Source organism: Simochromis diagramma, unplaced genomic scaffold (assembly GCF_900408965.1).
Source record: "Simochromis diagramma unplaced genomic scaffold, fSimDia1.1 OVJJ01000305.1, whole genome shotgun sequence".
NCBI lineage: Eukaryota > Metazoa > Chordata > Actinopteri > Cichliformes > Cichlidae > Simochromis > Simochromis diagramma.
Window position 1 is genome coordinate 915,140 of NW_024387169.1, and position 26,433 is coordinate 941,572.

General features: G+C 43.1%; 1 protein-coding gene across 2 annotated transcripts in view; it reads left to right on the forward strand.

The window, feature by feature from the left end:
* Positions 1 to 6,215: 6,215 nt before the first annotated feature.
* Positions 6,216 to 26,433, forward strand: part of runx3 (RUNX family transcription factor 3) — a 49,290-nt gene continuing 29,072 nt past the window's right edge. Inside the window, exons 1-2 of one of the 2 annotated variants that reach the window (XM_040049034.1) lie at positions 6,216 to 6,458; positions 6,825 to 6,937. In XM_040049034.1, the coding sequence (XP_039904968.1) occupies positions 6,880 to 6,937 (58 nt within the window). In that variant the 5' untranslated portion in view covers positions 6,216 to 6,458; positions 6,825 to 6,879. Of the gene's footprint in view, positions 6,459 to 6,824; positions 6,938 to 10,255; positions 16,632 to 26,433 lie in introns of those variants that run through there. The other variant, XM_040049035.1, reaches the window with a different exon arrangement.

Consider the following 26,433-nt stretch of genomic DNA (forward strand, 5'->3'; position numbering starts at 1 on the left):
AGATGCCCAACGGATTTACTTTACCAAATTGACCATCCCAACCTTGCCGTAATGGTCCATTTGATTCACCTTTTATTGTTTATTTTATTTTCACTTGCTGAATACGGGACAGACTTGACTGGGGGAAAGAAGGGGAGAAAGAAAGAGGGAAAGAGAAACAGCTGAGAAGAGGGACGGGGGAGAAGGGCAAAAAACAAAAACCAACAGAATGAGCAGAAAAAAAAAAAATGCATCTATCGATCACCTGGATCACCTGTTGAGAAAGAAAAAAGAAAACAAGCAGAAGAGAACAAGAGTAATAGAATAAACAACATCACAATGATATATGGGAATATGACAGTAAATACTAAATATTAAACATTATTGTGCAGCACATAAGATCAACAGAACACAGTGTGCTTTGAGGTAGGAGCCAAAAAGGGTGTAGTTTGTGTGTGTGATCACCCGTGTGTACACCTGTGAGCATGGACGCGCTTGTTTGTTTTTTTTAAAGGTTCCTTCATGTAATGATCTGCTAAAGGGTGTGGGGCTCCCTTACACCCTCTAACACTGAAGGTTCTGAGGTGTCTTCCTGTTAAAAGGGTGTTTTCCCTTGCCTGTCACTTTGTAAAAGTGGAAAGCTGTAAAACAAAGTTCAATACAGTCTAAAGTCTGTGTCCTGTTTCAGTGGGCCGATTCTGGCCCCCAGGCCTTATGTTTGACACCCCTGTCATAGGTGGCCGCCTGATTGTTGGTATTTTTTCTCTCAATGATTGTAGAGTCTTTACCTTACTACATAAAGCTCTGTGAGGTGACTGTTGTTGAGATTTGGAAATCAAATGGAATTGAGTTGAAAATTAATAAAAGCAAATCAGATTACAACTTCAAAAATAACTTATTGGGACAAAATGCACTGTTTTTGCACTTTCATTAAATACACAGGGGCACCTGTCTGGCGTTCAGCCTGCACGGCTCTTTGCCAGAAGTTGCGTGAAGCCTTTGAATCAACCTGGTGTAAAGCAAGCTGGATGCGCAGTCTTTGCGTTGGCACAGTTTCTGAATAACAGGAAGAGCTTTGGTTAAGGGGGTCGGATGGAGACTTTACTACTTGCAAACATGGTAAATATATCTTAAAGGGTCGCAGCAGGTGCCAGGGGCCCAAAACTACACTGAATGAATTCAGCCACATCCCTCACCTGGCAGCTGGAACAAAGTTAAGCTTTAATCTCGCCTCTCCTCACTCAGCTTATCGTTGCTGATCGTGACCTAATGCAGGGTCAGCTTTCTCCAGAAATATCCACATTGGAGTGGCACAGTTCTCCTTTATTTAGCAGCCACGGGTTACCGTATACTGTACGCGCAGCGCTCCTCGGGATCTCTGGGATATGGCCTGCTGCACCGTGTGTGGCGACACGGCGCCCCCGCTGCCCCTCCTCTCAGTGCGGTTACCACAGTCTCCATGTCTGCTGGAGCCAATAAATAAATAATGGGCCCGGCGATCGCTTCCAACGGTGATACTGCATGCTGAAACCGCTGCATCTGGGAGTGCCTCGCTGACAGTGAAAACAACAACACAAGCATGCGCGCACACACGCATGTAGACACACAGAGAGACACGCTACACTACAGATTAATGCTGAGCTGGTAACACTGAACTAATTTCTCACACAGCTGCAACTTTCTTTTCTAAGAACTCTCTAGAATAACGGCTCGGGCTGCTCAGCTGCTTCCCGGTTTATTTGAAGTATGACACGTTAGGAATGTTTTACTTTTTTTATTTGTCTCTTACAAGGTCCAATGCCCACTTCCTCTTTGGGGTGCCAGTGCTTGAGAATTTCCAGAAGTGTTTGGAGTTATATGCAAAAGGTTTTGTCTCGGAGGCTATTTTTACATGAAATATGGGCAAGTTAATAAATGACACACTGTAAAAAACCGCTGTACACCAAAAGCACTCTAACTTAAACGTTTAAGCAGATCAAGCTCACGTTTTACTAACTTTCTGTAAAAAGAAAGGATTTTTTTTTACGATAATTCCCTGTTCTTTGCAGGGAAATAGAAGATTAACAGGAAGACACTTTACATTTTACAATATAACAAAGTTTTTTTCCTTGTTGACGGCCTGGGAGTCATGGAAATGTAACTGCTCGAGTTCAAATAATTAATTTGGAAATGCTGTGAAGTTATTTCAGTTATTTTGTGTTTAAAAACAGCATTTAAGGTTGAGAACATTCAGTGTCTTTACACTAATAATTAAAAAACTGTTAATTTACAGCATAACACCCCATCGTAACACATTATTCACGCAGAATACAAAACAAAAAGTAAGAAACTTGTTATTACAGTAGACACACTGTAAAATACCAGTTTAATGCTGTCAAATGACACCACCACTACTTTACTGTAATTTGACGGGGAATTTTGACTCTGAGTACTGAAAGCAAACTGGGACACTGGTAGGTGGAATGAGCATTGTAACATAATTAAAAGAAAATCAGGGAAATGAGGTGTGAGTGAGAAGTCGGGACATTGGACCCGTGTACGCAGCCCAAAAATGGGCTCCCATGGCCTATCCTAGAGCGCAGGCAGGATCATGGTGTTTGATGCAATGACGGCCACTTCATTATAAAAGCCTCCTCAAGTCCCACGCTGCATTCCACGTTTATGGGGAACATATGGGGAAGCCTGCAATTTTTAGACCACAAAATAAGCCCCTTTGCAGCTGGACGCACGACCGCACTGAGTCCTTTTTGCTTGCGAGCCACACCCGAGAGGCGTAGGACCACTGACAGTGATTAAACCACCACAGTTTTCTCAGCAAAACAGGAGTTATATTAAGCTTAAATACAGGGGCTTGATAAACAAGGCCTGGGCAGGGGAAAAAAAGAATTGAGAGGAAGACGGCCACAATGATCTTGAGACTATTTTCCCCTCACGGTCATGGGCAGTGCAAAGCCATGAGATACATTTCAAAACATGAAGCAGATGTTTACCTAGACAAAGAAGAAAAAACACACAGTAGACTGAGGCCTCGACTCCGGCGCTTTCTTCAAATGTCAAGTTTGGACAGCAGGAGCTAGTTCCCATTCTTGCACAATGCTGTGGGATGGCTCTTTGCATATATATGTGTGTGTGTTTTTGTTTTTTTAGCTTTTCCTTTATTTCTCAGTAAAAATCCAGATGCAGTGTCTTTGTTTCCACAAGCGGACAAAAACAAGGAAATTGACAATAATCTAAAGCAGTCTGCCTTTTTGGAAACAAATAGCAGAAAAATATATTTCTCACTTTAATGAAATCTGAAGAAGAAAACATGACTTATTACCAGCAGCATGTCTCGCTTGCACAAATACAGCCACATAAAATGATTATAAACCGAAACAACCACGAGGCTCTGTACTGTGAAACCAGTACGCTGCACACCAGCAAACACGGACGAGACCAACGCAGAAGGCGGGAGACCCCCGGCTCCAAACCAACCAAACCGAACCCCCGCCTGTGACCCCAAAGAAGCTAAAAATTCTAACTGACACTCATCAAAAGTTTTTTTTTTTTTTATTAAAGAAACAAAACAACATTTAAGGTTAGGGTTTGGAGATGGGTTGGGGTCCAACCTCCTTGGGCTGAAGCTCAAGACTCTAAAGTATAATACAGCATAAAGGTCTGGAAACCCCGTCTGTGGACTTGCAGGTTTTGCCCTCCGGGCCTGTGTGACAACACTACCTCTTGTTCAGCAGGGAGACATAGAGCTGTAATCTGTCCCTGGGCTGGCAGGCCAGGGCCGAGGCCATGTCGGGAGGCAGGAGAGGTGTTAGAAGAGGAAGCTCCGCTGTGTGTGAGGTTAAGTCAGAGGCCTATAGTGGCCGCATGGACGGACTGATAAAAGCCCTGGGGCCACGGCTGTGGCCTCAGCGTTCGGCCACACTCGCTGACACGCCGTGTCATTTAGCCCGCGCTGCCGCCTAACTCAACGGCAACTGCTCATTTACAGGGCAGTGCGGCCTACCAGGAAGAGCGGCAAGCTCTCCCTCTCTCTCTCTCTCTCTCACACACACACACACACACGTTCAGAACATGGTACTGTATATACACATACAAACACATGCTGTGGTCCATGCAGCAGGTTTGTCCAGCAATTAGCAGATGTGGGCTGACATCCATACACAACGAGGTGTGAAGCAGAAACAGAACAGAAACATGCGCACACACACGCACACGCGCGCACACACACACACACACACACACAGGTTTCCAGGGAAAGCGAGTGGGTCACATGAGTGACCAGACGGTGGTTTGGGTCTGTTGTCCCATGGCCAGACATGGTCAGTGTGTCACTGGGAGACAGGAGAAAGGAGAGAGGAAGTGAGCATCCCAGAGGTCTGCAAATGCCAGTTATTTGCACACACATGCAGATGCTGTGCTGCAAGATCGCAGCCTAACAGTATGGCTGCACACAGTAACCCTGCTAACGAGAGCCACCACTGGTAAAAAAAACGAACTCACATGGAAATATTAAAAATAGTTTGAGTATTTCCAATACGCACATGAAGAGCTATCTGTCTAAGTAAGCACGATTTGCATAGTTTCCCCAGGAGATGTAAACAGTGAATAACGTCAGGTGCAAAGTTCATTCTGAAACTTTCATTTTAGAGCACGGTTTCTTTTTTTGGTACAGTCTAAGGTGTAAAAACAAAAAAGACATAGAAAATATTTTATCTTTCCTTCATAAATAATAAAACACTGTCAACAACAAAACAGAAAGTTTGAGGCTATAGACCAAATAAAAGAACGTTTGGTGTATTACAGTCGAGGTGATGCACAGCCAAGTGCATGTGAACAAAGTCATTTTGAGAACACAGCTTAGATATGGAGATATGCACATGCATCTTCAATAGAAATGAAGTGACAGATAACACCATGAGAATTTACTCAGTGATGATTCTATCTCATTAATTATGCTCTAATTTGCATCAATATCACCTGATGGTTTGTTCTGATATCTTCTTCCCACCGGTCTGAAACAAAATATATCGTAGAAACAAAATCTCTGTTAACTATCTTTTTGCCTGTCGTGCCGCGCCTTAATTTCTCTCGCAGTCTGAAACTACATGAACCATTTCCTGTTTTGCTCATAACTACAGATGAAACTTCCAAATAAATAGTTCAAAATCTCCAAAAATAACACAATATGTGATATGCTATCACATATTGGGCTCACGCCGTTCGGGTAGTACAAGCAGCCACATCAGTGAACACTTTTCCGTTCTTAAATTCAACCCAGAAAATGAAAAAGTGTGAAAACCACAATCAGGTTAAATCGCTTTGCACTTTCACAGGGGAAAGAGACTTCAGTTGCCCGCAAATACTAAAGTTTTATAAAAATATCTTTCGTATTGCATAAGGAAGTTCAGGTTAAAAAATAAATGGGACGCATATAATTAATATTTAAAGATTTTGTGACGTGGACACAAAGTTTTATTTTTGCATTATGCAGGTTCAGCTGTGTGAGAATTAAATGTACATGAATATAAAAGAGGGCAAAATAAAGAGAGAAAAAAAGGGAACTTCAAAGGCTGATGGCAGAGGAGAGAACCCGGGCAGAGTCGAGCCGTTCGGCTTCTGATGAGACTAAGATTATGATACTATCAAGTGGTAAGTGAGGGTGGAGGTTTTGCAGGCCCAAAACCACCGGTTCTTACAAACACAGATGTGCCGTGAGTCAGACAAACATAAAACTAGCACAGGACACACATACACAGTATACACAGCATGCTCAGTGTTGTTCGGCAGTTAGAGACAACACTTTCCTGTCTCCTCAAGCCACAGCTATCTCTCATTTTCTATTTCTCCTCATCTGATTCAGTCCTGTCTTTTTCTCTCTCCTGTGTTTGTCTTGGGCTTAATACATCTGAATGTCTCTCCAGCTCCTCTGCAGTGGTTTTTAGTGCTCTTTCTGCAAACCTCAGTGAGCCACAGCGGCGCAGGCCGCTGCCTGGTTTGAACTCAAAAGAAAATAGAATATTTCCAAAACTTGGACGACCAATGAAAAGTGAGAATGAAGACGGCGAGTCAGAGAAGAAGAACCATGGAAAGTACAACCCGAAAAAGAGAAACCAGAGAAAAGGCAAAGACGATAGGAGAAGACGGGAGGGAGGGGAAGGAGGGTGGGAGGGAAAGGCCCGGTGACCTCACGTGACATGTGACGTGGGCTCCACCACTCACGGAGGGGAGTGTGTGTCTGTGTGGAGGATGGCGAGGAGGATGCAGATAGACTGTGGCTTTTAGCCTTTTACTAGCACTGACGCTCCAGTCAGGCCGCCACCATCGTGGAAGAGAAAGAGACAGACCACGCTAACAAGCTAGCTGGCTAACCTCAGACCTTCAGGCCGCTGACAGACCACCACAAAAGCGGCCCCCCGCCCCCGTCAGCCTGCTTACGCCACCCGGGCACCGTTAGGTGGGGCCCCCTCTTATCTCCAGCCCTGGTGAGTCCACCTCCGCACCTGGAGACCCAAATGTTGATGCCTGCCTTTGTTTAAACTGTTTTTCTCTCAACCACATTTGCTGTTTCTTCTGTTTCTTCTTTCTTTCTGCCTCTGACCCTCTTCTCTTCACTTCTCTCTCTCTCAAATGTCTTGTGGTGCTGCTGCTAACACATGCTGCTGCTCTCTCTGCAAGCTTGTGGCTTGGGATTCCTGTGGTAGTCACAAACCCTAGATTCTTGGTTGCAAAGAGTCTCGGAGCTCCAGGAGTTTTGTCCTCTTGTGCTCTCCTTCCTCCCCTCACTTCTTTTTATGCTACACTTTTATTTTTGTGTTTCAATCCTCCTGTTTCTTGCCCCCCTCTCTCAGAAGTCTGTGGAGATTGACTTCAGCGAGGGCTCCACACCATTCTGGCTTCTCTGTCATGGCATCCAACAGCATCTTTGACTCCTTCTCCAACTACAGCAGCAGTCTACTAAGAGGTAAGTGCTGATCCTGCCCTCTCCACTCTGCTCTGCTCACCCTCTGACCATTGTTTTCAATGTGCAGTGCTGTCAGTTGGACAAAAAAAGCACTGACAGTTCCACAGTGAAATGTGAGAGTTGCTTCTTGTAGCGTTTGAATGCATTTATCTGTCTGTCACGTGTGCTGTGAAATAGGTTCATAAAGGAGGGTGTGATTTGCACAGTAGCTCTCATCTGATATGTCCCATAAAGGCCTCTCAGCTCCTGTGTTTTCTGTAGGCTTGATGGAGTAGCGCCATAATGGGATTCTCACCACAGACATTCATTATCAAGTGAAACTCGGCGCTCTCTCAGTGAGAATACGAGCTCAGAGGCTCCATGTGACTGGGCCCCTTACTGGAACATGGCAATACAATAAAAGAGAAAAGAAAAAACATATTAGGCTCTCTCTGCTTTACTTCCAGGAGGTACTTTTGGTCTGTGCGGTGAGGTGAGTGCACTATGCTCGGCGACGAGCCTCAGTGAAGAAGCCATTTGTTGCCATGGCAATTCCAATCAGGCGGTTTTTTATTTGCAGTTAAGCTCTCAAGATGGAGAGCGAGAGCGCAACGTTTACCTGATTTCAGTCCTCATCCTGTTTATTCCCGTAAGTCGTGAAAAACACTGAGAGGAAGCAGCGTTGACACTCGAGTTGTTAATCCGACGGTGGCCGAGTTTTTCTTACTGTTCCTCAAACAACCACCGAGACAGCCGCTGAGAGGCAATAGGGAAAAAAAGGAGATACCCCCGCCCCCCCAATTAAGGCCTTGTTGCTGTGTTAATTAGAGACAGCCACAGGAGAAGCACTACCAGTTGGTAATTGTTTGCAGAGTATATCTTAAAATCTGCAAAGCCTCACACACTCTGTACATCTGTGTCTCACATGAGAGCAATCCTCTGATATCCTCAGTGGAACCGCAGTGACAGGAGATGATGTTCTAGTGTTCTCACAGCTTCTACACACACTCAGGCATTTATAGTTTCCTCATGACAAGCTCAGGCCCCCCTTTTCTTCTCTATAACCGCTGGATCTGCATCCCTTTATCTCCTCACCGTTTTACAGATCAGTGTGTCACCAACTTCAGGGTTCACGCCTGCTGTCTTTTAACCTCTAACGTAATGCGCTTTCGGGGGACCTGATTTTCTTTTTGTCTTTGAACCCTAGCAGAGCACTGAGGTGGCAGAAGGAGACAGTAGGTCAGAAGGGAGGGGAAAAGAAGAGACGAGCATTTAAAATGGTGATCAACCATTGGAAATCATTAGTGAACATGCAATATCCTTTTACAATTCGCTCTGTCAGGAGACTGAAACCGAACTGCACGAGAACAAAGGCCAAGACTCATTAAATCCCCCAGTTCAATCTGAAAGCATTTCCAACCAGGACTACCTCATGTAAGCAAAATACCCCAGCGGTTAGTTTAACAACTTGCATTACACAGGCAAAGCAATTTGGCCAATGCTCTCTTTTTTAGACTCAAATCAAACTGAAATTAAGAGGAACAGTTACAGAAAATCAAGAAGACTGTTAAATGTCTGGCTTCCTGAGCTCTGACTTTAATGCAGTGTGACGTGAAGCTTATGGAAATACTGCATTCATCTCCTCAGATGTCAGGAAATACTAGCATCTTATTCATTTAGAAAAACACAGTCATCCAAGATCATTCTGATCTTTAACATGTCTTGTTGTTTCAAATCATGTTACATTTTCATTGGAGCTAAAAAGAAACAAAGACTGTAACAAAAATATCAGCACCATACACAGACGGTTTCGGTCTATAAGTGTTATTTCGGTAACTTTAGATATTTCAACCGATCTCACAGAGCAGACAGACGACACATGTGATGTGCAACATCAGATGCACTTCGCGTGAGAAGCGAGAGGACGCCTCACCTCAGAAACCTCAGTCCTCCGCTAAAGTTCATGGAGACACAAACACACACTGAGACACACATGAGCGCACAACACACGCACAAAGGGAACAGACACCGTTGCTCTCGTCAACTTTAACTTTGTATAGATCACAAGAAAAAGCTAATAGTCTGATAGCACGTTGTGAAAGAAACAGGCAGCAACGGGGAGAGCTTTGCGACATGGTAATCTGATGCAGACTCGCAGAGCTGCTGCAGTTTGCTGATAATAACCACAATGAGGCTACACCTGCTAACCCTTACACATCAGCACCACTATTTAATCAGAAAGCAGCATTTCTGAGACCTTTTGAAAAAACAAAAAAAAACAAAAAACTCGGTAGCTCCTAAAAAAAAGCACTGGACTTTCCCCCCGTGAAGCAGGGTTGTATAAACTTTACTGACTTTTCCGATCCTTAGTGCTGGCAGCGTTTGCATCAGGTGGGGTACCTGCCTTACAGCAGCTGTGTGCTGGGTCATTTCCTTGGCTCAGTAGCTGTCACCACATTTCCCTCCACTTGGAAGGGCCGCTGTGTTCCCTGCAGGCTGTTTTACATTCAAGAGTCCCATTTGATTTTTTTTAACACTCTTGGGAGCCAGCTCCCTTTGTGGCGGAGAAAAAGGCCTCAGTTTATTAGGGTGGGAATGGTTTTATATGTTTGGCTTATTGAGCTGCATGAATTGAAGTGAAGGCTCGTATGTGAGAATGAGTTGTATTTTGGAGGCTTCTGGGAGGTGGTCTTGTTTGCTCTACAAGTGTTAGAAAGGGGAAAAGGCAGTATGAGAAAAATACCCTTTATATGCATCAAAATGAATCATTCACAGAGGATAAAACGTACGATGAATTTCTGCCTCAGAACCACTGACAAATAAAAAGGTCTTATACAGTAGCTCAAAAAAAATGGCTATAAATTTAACCGAACACATGGCTGGCCTCTGCTGAATTTATTAATAACAAGTCACATGGTGAATGTTTTTTTCTCCTCTCTTAAATTAACATGCCTGATTGGAGCCCGTTCAAAATCCTGCCGAGTGCGAGGCCCCCGAGTGACGCCAAAACAAAAAGACTGGCTGAGCCGGCTGAAATCTGTAACAAGATATTAAGAGTTTCAATATTTTAAAGTGAAAGCAAATAATAGAAAACGCATGACAGCCACAGAGCGGCGAAATCCTGTCTCCAATTTAGCCCAGTGTAATATCTATTTATAAAACTCTGAAGGCATATTGGATAGAAGCAGCGCTCTGGACTTGATTAGGGCTGTAAATGTTTTTGGAGGTACTTATTTACTTTTTGGTCCGTCTCGCTGCTTTCACCGGCTGTCAACACAACGTTATGGGGCACACTTTTAGTGGGAGGGGGTGGGGAGCGGGAGGGTTGCCAGTAAGATGGCTTCCAGGTAGAGCACGCAGAGGGGCGTGCTGATTATGTGGTCGACTAATCCTAAACGCGCCTCCGCCCTTGCAGACTTTTGGCTGAAAACAGCGGCTCTGCACTGGTCAAGGTTAAAGCTGTGTTAAGTGTAGTAGTAAATACAATTTTCTGGTGGTTAGCAAGCGACCACAGGGGCCAAATTCTTTGCAGCCAATCTGATAATATGGATTTTTGTTTTTAAAGGTTTCTCTGACTTTAAAAAAATAAAAAAGCGCTCTGAAAGGTTGAGCAACTTCTTTCAATAAACACTCCCGGCATGTTTCTGTGAATCTGCTGGAAAGTAAACTGGAGGTGTGCTGGCTGCGAACCGGCATCCTGCGAAGGGTGCAAACGATCCGAGGCTGCTGCGCGACTTGGCTCCTCGCACGTTAAACTCTGATCTGACCATGCATTGCTGCTGTGAAAGCAATAAACTTCCTGCGGGTGTGTTACCGAGAGAAATCTGACGTTTGAAGCAAGAGAACTGAAAATGCACTATAATCTTACATAAGAATTACAGAGTGTTTTTAAAAAAAATGACTGAAAAATTTCCTGATATGATGCAAGCGATGTCAGAGGAATTTATGATGTCTAGACCAACTTCTTCGGGAACAAACTATATGTCTGGAGGAAAATATGCAGACTTTGAAAACGCTCGTGTAATTGGATAATGAGGTGGAAATGATCACAATATAAAACTCTCGAGCTTTATTTCTAAAAAGTAATGCCCATACCGGATGAGTCTCTTCAACTTTGGTGAGTCATCTCTTTACGGTTAATTTGCTTCGCTTACGAGCTGATGATATTTCATACGTTAAAATGATTAAATCCAAACTGTTATTAGACTCTTCATGATCTCATTCATCCTGCACAGCGGACAGCTAAATTAAGGAAAAGCTCCTCTTGCAATTTGGCTATTTAATTTTGTTTTAAACCTACGCCCTAAACCACAGGCCGGCCTCACAGCTTATTACATGGTAAGGCTGGGATTGCAGAAAAAACAGGAGTATTATTGTTAGCTAATTTATGTATTATTAACCTAAATTTATGCAGCAATTATGCCGGTGCATGGAATTTGCTTGCAATTTTCGGCAAAACTGGAAATAAGATAAACAATTCTTAGTAAAACCTGAAATAAGCATTTGTTTCATCACAGGCTTAGTTTGCTTTCAGGGATTTGGCTACAATTAGAGAGCCGTGTCCTGCGCTTGACTCAGATGAAGAGGACTTGTTGTTCGGACCCCTCCCTTTGTCGTTAGGCTGATGTTGTCAACAGCATCTCTTCTGCGGCAGTAAAAGAGGTGAAGCAAAAACTGCCTGTGACTAAGCACAACGCCGATTCCTGCGCACTTTTGTTTTTGACATTACAGTCGCATTCTAACCCACAAATTACTTTAATGGGCAGGCATGGGTCTGCGCCGCGGCACATAAACTGACTCAAACTTATGGAGATCCCACATGTTCAGAAACATATCAGCAGGCAGAGACTTCTAATTTTTTTTAAATGAAATGGCGAGCAAAGAAAGAGTACTTTATCATGTGTGAAAGGTTAGCAAAGATCTAAGGCTCAGAGCAACTCATTCTGTCACCATCAAAAGGATTAAAGGCAGTGTTTTTCACAGACAAAAATCCTTCCTCCACACTGAATCTTCACTTCATTATGACCAACTTTAATCATGCTCAAAACATCCTTATAGCCTATCCTCCTTCCCATAAGCAATAAAGAAAACACTTAATTACGGTGGAGGAAAAATGCAGATAATGATAGGATGTGAGCGGCTGCAGGCAATGAAATGTTTTCTGATTCTCTATTTTCCTCCATTTTCCCAGAATTTTTTTTCTTGACTTGTTTACATACAGATAATTGTCATTGCTGCAATAAAACATGTTTTTTGGGTTGCTTCTTCCCTCCCCTCAAACATAACTTTAACCACAGGGAATTGATTTTTGTGGAAAGAGCATTTCAAAAATGGGATTTTAGTTTTCTCTCAGGCTCATCGGGGGGAAACGGATGAGTAACGATGCTGCAGTAACGCGCCAACTAAATGTGCTTTTTGTCTTTAGCACTGAAGAGGGTGGGGGTGGGCAAATTGGGAAAAAAACCCAAAACAAAGACGTATTACTATGACCAACATATTATTGAGGAATTAGTCAGACATCGTGGGAAAAACGTACTGTCTGAGATGTAATGACTGATATCACTCTCACATAGTATTGATACTGCCAGTTAGCTTAGCTTAGCAAGTGTGGCAAACCTGCGTCTGGCTTTAACAGTTTTATTTCATAGATACAAAGACTAAAGAATAATAATGACAGTTGGCATGATGTGTCTGACGGCTTTGTGGTCAGATTCTGTGTCTTTTGAAGCGCTCAGCGACGAGGAAGTCGCAGCGTCTGGATAAGAAACAGTCTGACACTTGCCCCCCTCCCCCCCCTTGTAAAAGCCAAAATTAGTTTTACGCTTTGTTTCTCAAGTAAGTTTTTTCTTCCAGTATATTTCCCAAAATGTCTGACTACTCGTTTAAAAAAAGATGTTTCCTTAAATTAATTTAAAATTACTATCTACTTCCTCCACAAATGCTGCCCGTATATTATTCCCGTATTTGTCTACATTGTGAAACTTCATGCAGAATTAAGATAACGATCTCCTGTCCCTGTGCTGCAGCAGGTTTTTGCCCTAAAGTAAACTCAGGGAGCCTGTACTTTCTCTGCAGCTGCTCACTTCTGTATTATTTCAGTAGGAAACACCATGCCAGGGATTCCCCCTCAGCTGTGCAGCAGAAGTGGCCCCTCCATTTCTTCTCCTTAGTCTGTCTGCACTGAGGTCACTCTGTCTGCTGCAAATACCGTTCTCACGATCGCAGCCGTCACGAGCGTAAACGTACAGACCGGCGGCGATGTGTATAGGCTGCGTGCACGCACATATCCAAGTCCACCGCCAGACTCCTCCCCGTGCTGACTCAGAGAGGACCGTGCATGTCAACATGATGACTTTGACGTTTTCCCGCTGTAAATGCTGTCTGACCTCACCATAATAGCTGGTCAGGACTAACATATGGTCTCCTGATGCCTTAGTCCAGCAGAATTACCCACATGGTGACTAAACACACACAGGACTTAACAGGAAAATATCAGCAACCGCCTTCATGATTTTATAAGGTGTTGCAAGCTTAAAAAAATATTTAACCGACTACTGTGTACTGTGGTTACTACTGTAATGTCGGGACTGAGATGGTGGTAACCAAATAAGCATTTCCTGTGAGACTGTAAAACTTTGAAAATCTTGTGACTTGGAAAGAGACTCAATTTATTTTATCCTGTTAGATGTGAAGTGTTGTAGAAGTGGTCCCCAACATCTGGAGTTGGGCTGCCCCTAAAGCTCAGTAAGAAGGAGTCAAGAAACCTTTTCAAGAAATGTTAAACTCCATCTTCATCATGATGTGTGCTTTCAGTTATCAAAATGTCTCATTCTACTGGTGGTGGTTAGAGGGCCCTGTGGCGCCAGTGTCCGGCAGCCTCGCCTCTGTCAGTGCGCCCCAGGGTGGCTGTGGCTACAATGTAGCTTGCCATCACCAGTGTGTGAATGTGTGTGTGAATGGGTGGATGACTGAGTGTGTAAAGCGCTTTAGGGTCCTTAAGGACTAGGAAAGCGCTTTACAAATACAGACCATTTGCCATTTACATCTATCCATCCATGAGCTGAAGACTATTTCGGCTGAATTCGGGTAAGAGGCAGTGAAATTGAGACAACGCCTAAACCACTGTCTCAGGTATCAACAGGAACTGGTTTACTTACTTTTAGTTGCTACTCTTTATGTTTAGTCATCAATTTCAGATTCTTATCAATTATTTTAGGCAACATTTCAAGATGGTTTCTTCTGTCTAGCCCTTTCAACCACGAATCCATACCGGTAGCTAAGAATTTTCCAAATTGTTATTTAGAATTTTAGCTAGCTCTTTCAACATGGTTAGCCTCTAATTAGCCACAATGTTAGGTAACAGTTTCATCTTATATATGTGTACTTGTAGTAAGTGATTTCAAGTGTTTTTTAGCCCTTTTTGACTATTTGTTATATATTTAGCATCTTTATTTTGGTCATCTGTTCATTTGTTAACTTTTTTTTAAATAGCTAATCTAGCTTCTTGCTACATGGTTATCTAGCTGATTGGTTAAGGCTACGTTAGATGAAGTTCTCAGCTAAATGGAGGCATTCGTCTTTCCACTTTTATAGTAAGACAGCCGAATCTGTTAACACTGCCAACCTGGCAGAAAGACGTGTGTGTGTATGTGTGTGTCAGACGAGCCTGATGGACGTGAACACAGCTTTTCCCCTTTAATCAGCGTGATGACATAAGAGGCAGACAGCAAGCCAGTCTTTCAGTCAGTATAAAGTTTGATTAACCTAATCACCAGGCAGCCAGACTCGAGGCTACTGATTGGGTTTACAAACGCTCCTTGTCATCGTTGTGTCATTAGCTCGTCGTTAGCTGTGGCCGCCTTGACGTGGAGCAGCGACATGCCGGGCGTAAACACAGCAATCAGGGGATTAGAGTGCAGTTACAGCAAAGCCTCGATGGACGCCTCAGGCTCTGAGTCAAAGAAGGGAAAGTCCTGCCTTACTATGCAAGCTCCACGTGGCCGGGGTGCTAACTGTACTCGGGCAATGCCACTGCTGATTAGTGATGGAGATGATGAGAGGAAACATTCAGTCACTTCAGACCCGCGGATGGTTTCCTGGACTACAATTATACCTAGTATTTGACTGGCGTAATGACTTGAATGGAGGGACTCTAGTGAAAATAAGTTTTTGCCTTCAATTGAGTTTACTTAATCTAAAACTGGGAATCGACCCAAAAAAGACACACAGACACATGGCTACATGCAAGACTGAGTGACATTTGGAGATAATTCACTTTCTTTTGGATTACTTTGTAATCAATCGCAGTGATTGACAATAATCATTTACTGTGCAAAAGATTAAATTTATGAGGGATGACAGTATTATGCATCTAAGTGCTTTCCAAAACTGTTTGGCTTGCAGGCTGAGGGCCACCACACCCTTGTTTCCTTACGATGAAAAGCCCAGAGGGCCAGTCGAGTACTTTCCAAGAGTTGTCTCACGTCTGCAGAGGAAAGTGGCATGGACACTTGTCAGGAAACCAGCGCCGGGTTCCTGTTCAAATCTGGTCGAATTCTGCAGTGAGTCAGATGGTGCTCGGGAGGCTGACCCTCTGAAGAGGGAAATAAATGCAAATTCAATATTTGGGGGCTCTTTGAAGTCTCTCTGCACTTGAATGAGTGTGACAGAACCTGGAATGACCCTCGAGAGAGAGTCCCTTCAGCGACGAGAGGAGCTGGAAGAGACGAACGCTGATGACAACAGCTTAAAAGTCAAAAACATGAACATTGTCTGGATTTGTGTGTCCCCGTAAAGCGACTTTGAATATGTGCACATGCACAGCGAGCAGTGATGACTAAGGCTTTTGATTTTAAATGCACAACACCGCTAATAACAAAACATTCGTGCGTTTTGCCTGTCAGCATTCGTGCCGTTCGTGTCACACGTTACATACCTTGCCGTGCTCCTTCACAGTTTAAAGTAACAGAAACCTCGTCTCAAAAAGTAAAACATGTGGCTTTTGTTGCAGAGAGGAATGAACAACAGCATTCCATGTGCAACCACATCAAAGGTTTCCCTCGCCATGGGGCTAAACGAGGGCAGACTGTCTTGCTCGCCCCTCCTGTCACGACTGCCACTAATTAACCAGATATTAAAAGTGACACTTGCTCTTCATCAGCTATACTTCTCTTTAGCTTTTAAACATGTAGCGTTTCTCTTTGAGAGCCATCAAGTGGGGACCGCCACACAACACGCACAAAGAGGCATTGTCTGCTGGTGAAAATGTGGTTTACAGCCTCTGCTATAATGGCTTGGTGGTTGCTGGAAGCCATGTGCACTTCCTAATATTCGGCTCACATGCGATTTCATTTTGAGAAAAAGCTGAGCTTTTGGGCTTTGCTTTTGTGCGAGCGGGACGCCTCACAACTTATTTTCTGAGCTGACGGGCTCCTTTACCCCCTCCCTGCTCTTCACCCCCTTTTCCCCTCTCTGGTGGCGCTACTATATTTGTGTGGGATCTCCAGCGATGGAAGAGTAGACGCAGGCTGCGTTGCCAGTCAAACGTGTTTGGGCTGTCAGACTGAACGGCTTCCAGCGCTGCGATCTGTCTCCTCTCCTCGCCAGTGGGAGCTGTTTGATCTGACAGAGAGACTCCATTAGAGACACAGGGAAGTTCAACTGCTGGGAGGTTGGATGGCTTCAGCAGTCAGAGTAGCAGCCCAGAGAGGAAAAGGTTTGCACACACAGTCTGGTTGCAATCTTGGTGTCTGTGCTGTGTATCTATAAATGTCTCTGAGTATTAGCTGTCCTTCTAGTAGGTGTGTGTGGTGACACAGCCGGGGCTGACATACTTTGGGGGCTCTGTTGGGCAAAAGGGGGCGATGATGCGGTGAGTAATGATATCATAAACGTGCGTCGCTGCTTTGCTGGGCTGAAATGACAGAAAGCCGAAGAGCGAGAGAGAGAGAGATTCTCTGCTGAGGCAGTATGAAGTGAAGCTGTGTTGGGTTTTTTCTTCTGCACACACACCATAGTTTGCCCTCGGTCTCACGGTGGTGATGACCTCATAAACCCGAGCCACAGTCCAACAGAGTCTAGTAGATGTTGGTGTCAGCGTGTTGAAAATGGTAGACGATGGTTAGCATCAACGCGCATCAATGGTTCAGCCACAGACCGTCACTGCACCGCCTGAATTTAATGCGGCTGCAACTTCCAGTAATCAGGAGGAACTCGGCTCTCCGAGACAACTTTACAAGCAAGATCAGGGGATTAGAGTCGGACTCGTGTTAATGTCACCTGCTCGCACTGTGCGATAGCTGGTAAAACGGAGACGGGCAAGTGAATTGATGTGGCTCCTGTGAAAGATTTGTCTGCCGATCTGTGTGCGGCAGCTGGGCTCTGGCATGGCTCTGGCACGGCTCTGGCACCGGGGCTGCATGGCAGTTAAACTGTCACTGTCAGGAACTGTAAATCTTTTGCAGAAGGTGAATGCAGCAGCATGACAGCGGCACAGGTGTGTACACAAGTGTGTGCGTGTGTGTGTTTACCACTCACACTACTACATTTGCTCATCTCTTTTCCTGTCTGCCCGTGAGGAGAGGAGCACTCTCCAAAATTTCGGCCACATTTGGCAAAGTCAAAGTGATTCAGGACAGTCCGTGTGTGTGTCTGCATGTGTGTGTGAGAGAGAGAAACTGTAGGGGGTGGGGGTGCTGTCACTTTGGCAACACAACTGCACATATTGCAGCGATTACCACAGCGGAAAAATGTTTTTCTGCAACATGCAATTACTACAGATTACAGATTGCCGTCCTTGCATCAGAAGCTCTCGCCAGAAAAGGAGAAACACTGTGCATTTGTGTGCATATGTGTTTGTGTGTGTGTGTTGTTACACACAAATAGACAGAGACAAAGAAAGATGAGAAATGATTATAGCTCACACTAAAAACCACAACTGAAAAAAATAGGGGAGTTGACGTATTTATGGGTCTCATTTAGATTTAAAAGTTATACTGACTTACTCGGGTAAATAAAGAAAGAAAAAAATGCAATCTGTCCTTCAGTAAAAGTAGAGCAGGGCACATTTTCAAGGCCTTTTGTCCATCATCATCAACATTATGAGAAACATATACTGGTGCTCTTGTGGAGTATACAAGCCTATATGCCTCCAGTTTAAGGCTTTGCATTTTGTTCCACGTTACAAATCACCCTGAATATCAAAAAGCTTCTTCAGGTCATACTAAACAATATAGCCCAAAAGTGGTGCCCCGCAGCAAGGCAGGGCCCTATTTACAAACCCACCAGATCAAAACTCAACCCAAAAGTGCTCCTATAATAGCACTGGGGCCTTTTGGTGAGCTTACCATCCAATGCTACTTTTAGTGGGTTTCCAAAGAATAAACAGGCCTGCCAACCACATCACAGGCCTCTGACTGTCATCGTTGGGTGAGTGTACCCGACGGATGATGTGAGGGCGGAGCGACCGTGACACCGAGGTTTACGGCGAGTTCCCCCCCGCCTGGCTCGGGGGTGGGGTGAACTGGCATTGAAAGGATGGGTGGGGAGGAGGGGGACCTAAACTGACTTGCAGCAGATTCTTTAAAACAGCCACAACAATCCAAAAATGCTCCATGACAAGTCAAATTCTACTCAAATGAAAAAACTGGAGTATTATTAACAAAAACCAAAGTGAGAAACTGACAATAAAGTGGCATTTTTTACGCAACCATTAGTTTCTGTAAGCTAGTGGGCATTAAGGACGTAAGCTGAAGCAGCATTAAATAGAATAGATGCGCGCTTTGTTCATGGTAAATTTACATTTTTATTTGGAGTAGAAACAATTGCCGTTTTGCAAAAACTACATACACACGAATCTTTTAACCCTCAACTCACCAAGCTGCTTAGCAACAGGACTCACTTATTTTACTTCTTATTGGCTCTTGTTGTCTTTATCATCTTCTCATTCCATTAATTGTTGTTCCTAATCACTTTTTATGGAAAAATAACTTAACAAGGATGGTCTCTGCCAGTTGATCCGGTGTCGTTGTCACGTTGAGCGTTCAGGCTTCCGCAGCAGTAAATCTTCCTGCTCTCAGGCTGTTAACCACAAGTTTAGCAGCAAAGCATCAATAATAAAATCAAAGCCTCGAATGTTAAAAGACATACTTATATTAGTCGAGTCCCCAAATAACTTTATAATCTCCATTACACTCTTTATACCATATGTAGAGGAGCATTAACATATTTATGCTCAGAAGCATTTAAAAACATCACCGAGGCACAAAGACGTCTGTGACCCCACACAGTTACTTCAAAGTTAACAGCGACGGTTTCATTCATCAAAATGTATTCATTCTGTTGGCTGTTAGGGAAAATCTAAACACTCGTCTTATTAAATATTAGAATGTACTTGACAGAAAACAATATTTAATGCAGTTAGTTATGCACTGAAATCGGTGGCCTTCATCCTTGCTGGGTTTCATCACTTGAACATTTATATTGTGGACATAAGTGTCTCTCGTCTCGGGCTCACAGGTTAGGCGGCTACTTCCTCCTTTGTCTTGTGGTCGATTTTATTTTTCACAATTTATTCCACACCCATTTTTATCATTTTATTTCCCGTTCCCAGAGTCTGCTTGTCATTGTCGGTTTTTACTAAAATCGCTTATGTTGAAACATTATAGAAAGTGTACCTTTCAATTGGTTTCAATTTCTGTCTTACTTCAGTGGCTTCTCAATTAGAACAGCTTGCTTTCTCTATGACACGGTGCAGCAAAGATGTTACCTTATATGGGCGTGGCAGGCCGCTGATCGCAAACGGCGTGCAAGCACCTGTCAGATTATCGAATCGAAATGATTCTGCATTGTGTGCAAAGTACGAACACTTGCAGTGCAGTTGTGTTATTTTTGCTCCTAACTTTGCCCCAGTGAGTATTATAATGGCTGTATTATAAATGGGTACACGTTGGTTTCTGCAGTAGTTTGAGTTGTGTTGCTTTAAATAATTCCATATAGAATTCAAATATTTAATTACAGGTTTAGAGTGAAGCCGTTTCAGAAGTTTGGCATAACAAGAAATAATTTAATAACCTAAATAATGACCTGGTTGGAGTTTAATTGGGTGTATTTGTTAGACTTAAGTATTTTGAACATAAAATCTTAATTTGACAACTACATGCTGTGCCAAATATTTCCATTATATTATGATAATTTCAGTCCCTGTAATCAACGCAAACTGTTTAGATTTATAAAATATTAGCATTACAGAGTTCAATTTCAATTCAATTTCAATTCAATTCAATTTTATTTATATAGCGCCAAATCACAACAAAAGTCGCCTCAAGGCACTTCATAGATACAGAGAAAAACCCAACAATCATATGACCCCCTATGAGCAAGCACTTTGGCGACAGTGGGAAGGAAAAACGCCCTTTTAACAGGAAGAAACCTCCGGCAGAACCAGGCTCAGGGAGGGGCGGGGCCATCTGCTGTGATTGGTTGGGGTGAGAGAAGGAAGACAGGATAAAAGACATGCTGTGGAAGAGAGAGACAGAGGTTAATAACAGATATGATTCAATGCAGAGAGGTCTATTAATACATAGTGAGTGAGAAAGGTGACTGGAAAGGAAAAACTCAATGCATCATGGGAATCCCCCGGCAGCCTACGTCTATTGCAGCATAACTAAGGGAGGATTCAGGGTCACCTGGTCCAGCCCTAACTATATGCTTTAGCAAAAAGGAAAGTTTGAAGCCTAATCTTAAAAGTAGAGATAGTGTCTGTCTCCCGAATCCAAACTGGAAGCTGGTTCCACAGAAGAGGGGCCTGAAAACTGAAGGCTCTCCCTCCCATTCTACTAGAGTCATCATGTCAGTTGTTTGGTTGCCATTAAAGTGTGATTTTAGTTTTTCTGCCTTAATCACTCAGAAGATTTCCTGCATTAGTCGAACAAATGCACTGTTGCGTCTTTCCAGCGTTGCAGCACCGGGCTGGTCAGAAACGACGCTACCAAACTCATAATGCAGTCAATATGGGATGAAGTGATGAAGCACCGTTTGGTGGGTCTGAAGATGAATGCAGTCTTTAAGAAGGCCATTTACATTCAGCAGACAGAAATAAAAACGTAGCTGCAGTCGTTCCCCCAACAGCCATTATGTTGCTAAATTGATTCGGGAGGCTTTAATAAGCCCTTGGCTCCACTCTGCACCTTTTTTAAAATGTATGCAGCGTATTAAAGATGCATGAGATGAATGTGCTCATTGTCTCCTCCGGTGACTGCCTGATCACAGCTCATCATGCTTACATAGTAATTAGCTGCTGGGTTTGGAAGTGTCACCATCCTCTTCATCATCTCTGGAATCAAATATACTCTAAATGCCTTCAAGGATCTGAAACTGGGGCCCGAGTACAAGGCGGCGGGCGGTGGGGGGTGAACGCTGAAGAAAACTATAGAAATGAAAATGAAAATAAAGACTTTTGGGGTCATTAGGAGCTCAAACAAAGTTTACGTACACAGTTGCATTCCAGCCATCATTAAAACTAACACAGGCGACTTTGGTGGAGAAAAAGTAACATGCAAATTTACATGATCAAAATTGTTCAATGTGTTTCCCATTTTCTTGCCCGAACATCAAAATGGACAAAAATGACCGCCAATTGTGATGTGCTGACACATTCTGTAATCAAGATTTGAGAAAGAATCAGGCATCAGAGCAGCAAGAGCCCCAAACCCAAACAGTCTGTACCCACTCACTGTTGTTTAAAAGTTTCTCCATATACTTGTGTATATAAACACTCTGACGCTAGAATATGATTTGGCTTTGAGGGGACTAGCACAAATGGCTTTGGTGACTTACATCATGCTTAGAAGTCTAATCACAGACACTCTTGTCATATCAAGCAGAAAAAGTCCATTTCATAGCGAGCTGCATTTTGAAAAAAAGCAAAAAGGGGGAAAAAGGGAGGGAAGGGTAAACAAGCTTGGCGTTCCACAGTCACCACAGAATTCATCATTCATACAAAAAAATACCCCAAGCCCCAAAGTAGAGCTAATTTAATCCAAGAGGAATAAAACTCCATTTCATAGAAGTCGTCCATTCAGAACACTCAGATTTCCACTGAGCAGAAACCCCCGGCTGAAATTCGAGCAGACACTTTTCGGAAGGAATGCATTCGGTGGGTTGAGGGCCAAAGCTTGCCCTGTAATTTGTGAATGTACAGAAATGTGTGACCGCCGCAGCTCCTCTAAAGATAGAAATCTTTGTCTTATGTCATCGCTGAACCTCAAACTATTTCTAATTGCCCCCATAGCCCCCTTTTCCAAATGAATAGCTACCCATCCAAAGGCTTATGTGTGCATGTCTGAAAATAGCCTGGGAGTTTACACAGGCTAATAGATCATATTCGAGGGGGGAAAAAAAAGAAAAACTTTAAAGAGATCTCGACATATCTGAGACTGTCCCCATCTTCAAAGTGGCTTTTAAGTGGCACTGAAAGCAGTGTGGTTGGCATTTAGAGCCAGGTATACCTTTACAGACCCCAAAGGCTTTGCTGTTTCTCCACTAATAGGGATCATACTCATATTAGTCTTTACAATCTGACTCATTGCACACAGAACCCAAAGCAAGCAGGGTTTCCTTTGGCTTTAAATTCACAGAAGACTTTGTAAAGATTCCACAAAACCTTTGAACTCCTTTTTTATTTGTATTTCGACTTGTCCAGAGTGTCTAAAATGCCCCATTTCAGATTTGTTTTACTGCGGTGCTTCAGACAGACTGTGTGATGCTTTCTGATGCTGAGGAGACCCCTTCTTTTGTTCTGATTCAGGCCAGGAAAACAGATGAAGGCAACTTCTCAACCACAGGTTTTCACAGAGCAACCATCAGTAAACAATGATGTGATTTCTTGATTTATATCTGAAGGATCTGTTTTCTTTTTATCCCTGAATGCTCAAGAATCTTATACGCTGAGGCCTTTTTGAGGTGGGTCCTGGGTTTCACATGTCCTCCAGGAGTTCTGTCTTGATTTCAGGCTCAGCCCACTCGGATCATTAAAAATCGTTCAGGGGCACGGCGGGCTCCGTCCTCGATGCCTGTGCGGCTGAAACTGTAGAAACTGCATGTTGAAATGTGGAGGTCTAAATGTGACAGGCGCCCGGAGCGCACATTAAGGCTGAGTGGGGTATAGCTGGGGCGTGTGGTCACATATTAATAATGAACTAGGGCAGGAGGATGACTAAAATACCACCAGCATTGTCATTGTCCCAGTCCAGCTGTGCTTTTTTAAAATAGAGGCAGTGTGATAGCTGATCTGATCCGATTTATTTATTGTTTTAATTCAGGGAGGTCAGGTTGTACAGCTCTAAGCTTCTGTGATTTGGAGATTTCTCACATCAGGTAAAAAAAAAAAAAAATACCAACAATGTCAACACATAAAGCAATTATTTATGCTGCTGTCTTCTGTGAACCAGGGATAAGTGTGATGGTGGCTTTGCTACCATAAAATATTTCTCTTTTTTTCTCATGTGCTTTCAGTGCGTAATTTTTTTTCAAAGCTTTGCTCAAACCCTCTGAACCGCTGTCCTACATTACAAAAAACAAGCAACCACAGACAAGGAGTGTGAGAGTGTTAAAACAAGCCTGCACATTAATATTTCTCACAGCATTCAGCCCAGAAGGAAAGAGAGAGAAAGGCACGCAGGTAGAATTTCACAGAATTTATTTAGAGAACTAAAGTTTAGCAACACTTGGCTGGCACTCTGCGCACACGGTTGTGCAACGTTGCCATTGTAAATATTAATGAATGTTGCACAGATGCGCCAACAATGATCAACTGATGTTTGCTGATAGCTATTAGGAAATAAAATTGAGTTTTCAGGCGATTTTAACATCTTAAAATTTTAGAATGATGTTTATATTGTTTCTGTCTAAGCTCTGCATCCTGCTGTGTGACTGCAGCTCTGATCACTGCGGCAGGAAAGGTTAAGGGAAACCACTCCGACGAGCTACTTAGCTGCTCTTAATTAATTATATTGCAAACAAACAGCGTTAAAAAACTGCGCACACACTATGAAAATTTTACTAAAACATATATTCGCTGAATTTAATTCATTAATTATTATTTTACGTTTTGTGGCATTTTTAAATCAAAACTACCAAATTTCTAGAGCGTAATGCTTTCTCTCCTAATCGATCACTCCTCGCCAAACTCAGTAAAAATGTGCACACGGTATTTTTATGCGATGTTTAAAAGCCTGCCTGTGCATTTAAAATGAATTACAGCAGACACACACACAAAAAAACTCTCAGAGAATTGAATCTATAAATGATGTATGTAGACGCGCAAATATCGCATTTTATTCATTCAGTTGGCTTCAATGAGAAGTTTTTAAACGAATAAATGTGCGTGCTCTAATAAGAATTTTTATTTCCCGACAATAACACATTTTATTGTGATCCGGGCAAATATCTCACACGTGGATGTGAATATGAAAATGCCCGGGGAGCAAATCTCCCACCAGCTAAACAGAAATTCCCCCCAAAAATCAAAAATATGTTTAAGCGTTTGGCCTAAAGTCGAAATTAATTCAGATTTCCGACTCATCTCAGGGAGCAGATAAAAGTTTCCTCTGCAGATGTGAAATGTCTGCTTCTCAGACCGCCGGAGCTGTCAGCGATTGAAAAGGCAAATGCGCCAACTAGTGTCAAAAAGCAGCACGGCGGAAGGCTTTAGCAGGGTGTGCCGTCATTTGATGTAACCCTCAACATTTCTAATGAATTCAGCCTCTGGCACACACACACACACACTCTCTCACACACGCATTGACTCTGTTGTGTTCTTTGATGTGGGAAAAAAACACATTTGCTTGTTTGCTTTAATTTTTTTTATTGAATTCCGCTCAGTCAATTAAAATGATATGGATCTATCTTAAACCCATAATTTCACTTTATGAAAATTTAGAGATGGTGCGAAGCCTCGAGATATAATAGCGTCTAAAATGAATAAATGAGATTGAAACCGCAGACCTGTGCAGTCTCGGGCCTTCTTTAGATCACTTCCAAACAGCTGAGTTCAGAGGAGGCTGTGTGATAAACCAGCGTGGAGATAAAGGTGCACACCTTTGATCTTATATAATATTTTAACGATTAAGGTGGTGCCCTGTGACACTCGGGATTTACAGTAAATCTCCACAGAAGCCAAACGCAGGATTTATTCTTAAGCGCTAAAGTCCATCAAATTCACCATTTAAAGCATCTGCTTATTTCATTATTAGTCATAATAAAAATAATAATTTAAGCAAAAGTATTTGCTTGCATGCTGGTTTTGTTTTCGTAAGTTATATCTGGCGTCTCTTATTCTGAAAAAATAAAATAAAAATAAAACATTTCCTCTTAACGCACGCTGTCTCCTGCTTTCTGTTTCATGTAAAAAGCGTGTGTAGCGCATAAAAACACAGAGAAAAGCAGAGATATGTATCAATAATTTAGATCGTGTGTGTGACAACAGTGCATAGCTGCAGAGGGAGCACCGGCGAGTTTGATTGGTCTGATGAAAGCCCAGCCCAGTAGATTCATTGGTCGAAATCATCTCCACACTCCCAACCACTAAACACTAAAATGACTAGGGTAAAATAATATCGCGGCACTCTGCACCCTGTTCATCCTCACGGCTCCTTCTTGCGCCCTAAAGGATAACTTTTAAAGGAAATCCAACTGGAGCGACAGGATCGTTCCCATTATTCCAGAGTTGTGTTGGTTTTGGGTTTTTTTTTTTTTTTTTTTGTGGGAACACCTAAACTGGGATACGGTTGCGAGAACTTTTACGCAAGAAACAGGACATCGCTGTGCTTTAACTGCAGTTTGACTGTAGATATTCGAGTTTGAGAAATTTAATTAGACTTTTTTGTTTTGTTTTGTTTTTAAACCAGCGGTGAAAAAAGTTTCTGGTGAAATCAGCGGGAGGCGTCTGCTTAAAAAGAAAATCGCTGTTTAGTCGAGACATTTTTTTGGTTTTAGTTAGGCGGATTAATTTTTTTTTAATATATCGCGCCTGGATTACCTGTGCCAACAGACTCTTACCGATCTGCAGAAAAATATTTGGGAGATTCATTCACTTATTTGCGAGTTTGAGTGAGATCTCGGGCAGTTTGTGGTGCTTATATTCAGTTCTCACGCGGCAGAAAGAAATCCACGGTGTACGGCAGACGCGAGCACCGATATAAGACAAGCCGAGCGCTGCCGCAGAGCTTTTATTTGCACGTCTTTGCTGAAATTAGAGCAAACCTCGTCGGCTCTGGTGCTGCTCGAGCCGACACATCATGTGCAGATGATCTAGCCACACAGTCACCAGTTTGTAGTTTCTGTTCAGGTAGCGAGGCTCTTTCCACTCTGCGCTCTCGCCTCCAACCTTTGCGCCAACACAGTGGACTCTTGACACCAGCAGCGTCTGGAGAGACAGACAAAAACTTTTCCCTCCAAAGAGTTTTGCTCCTCTGATCCGACCCAGTCAGGTGGCACTGACCCAAGCTGTTGTGATGCAT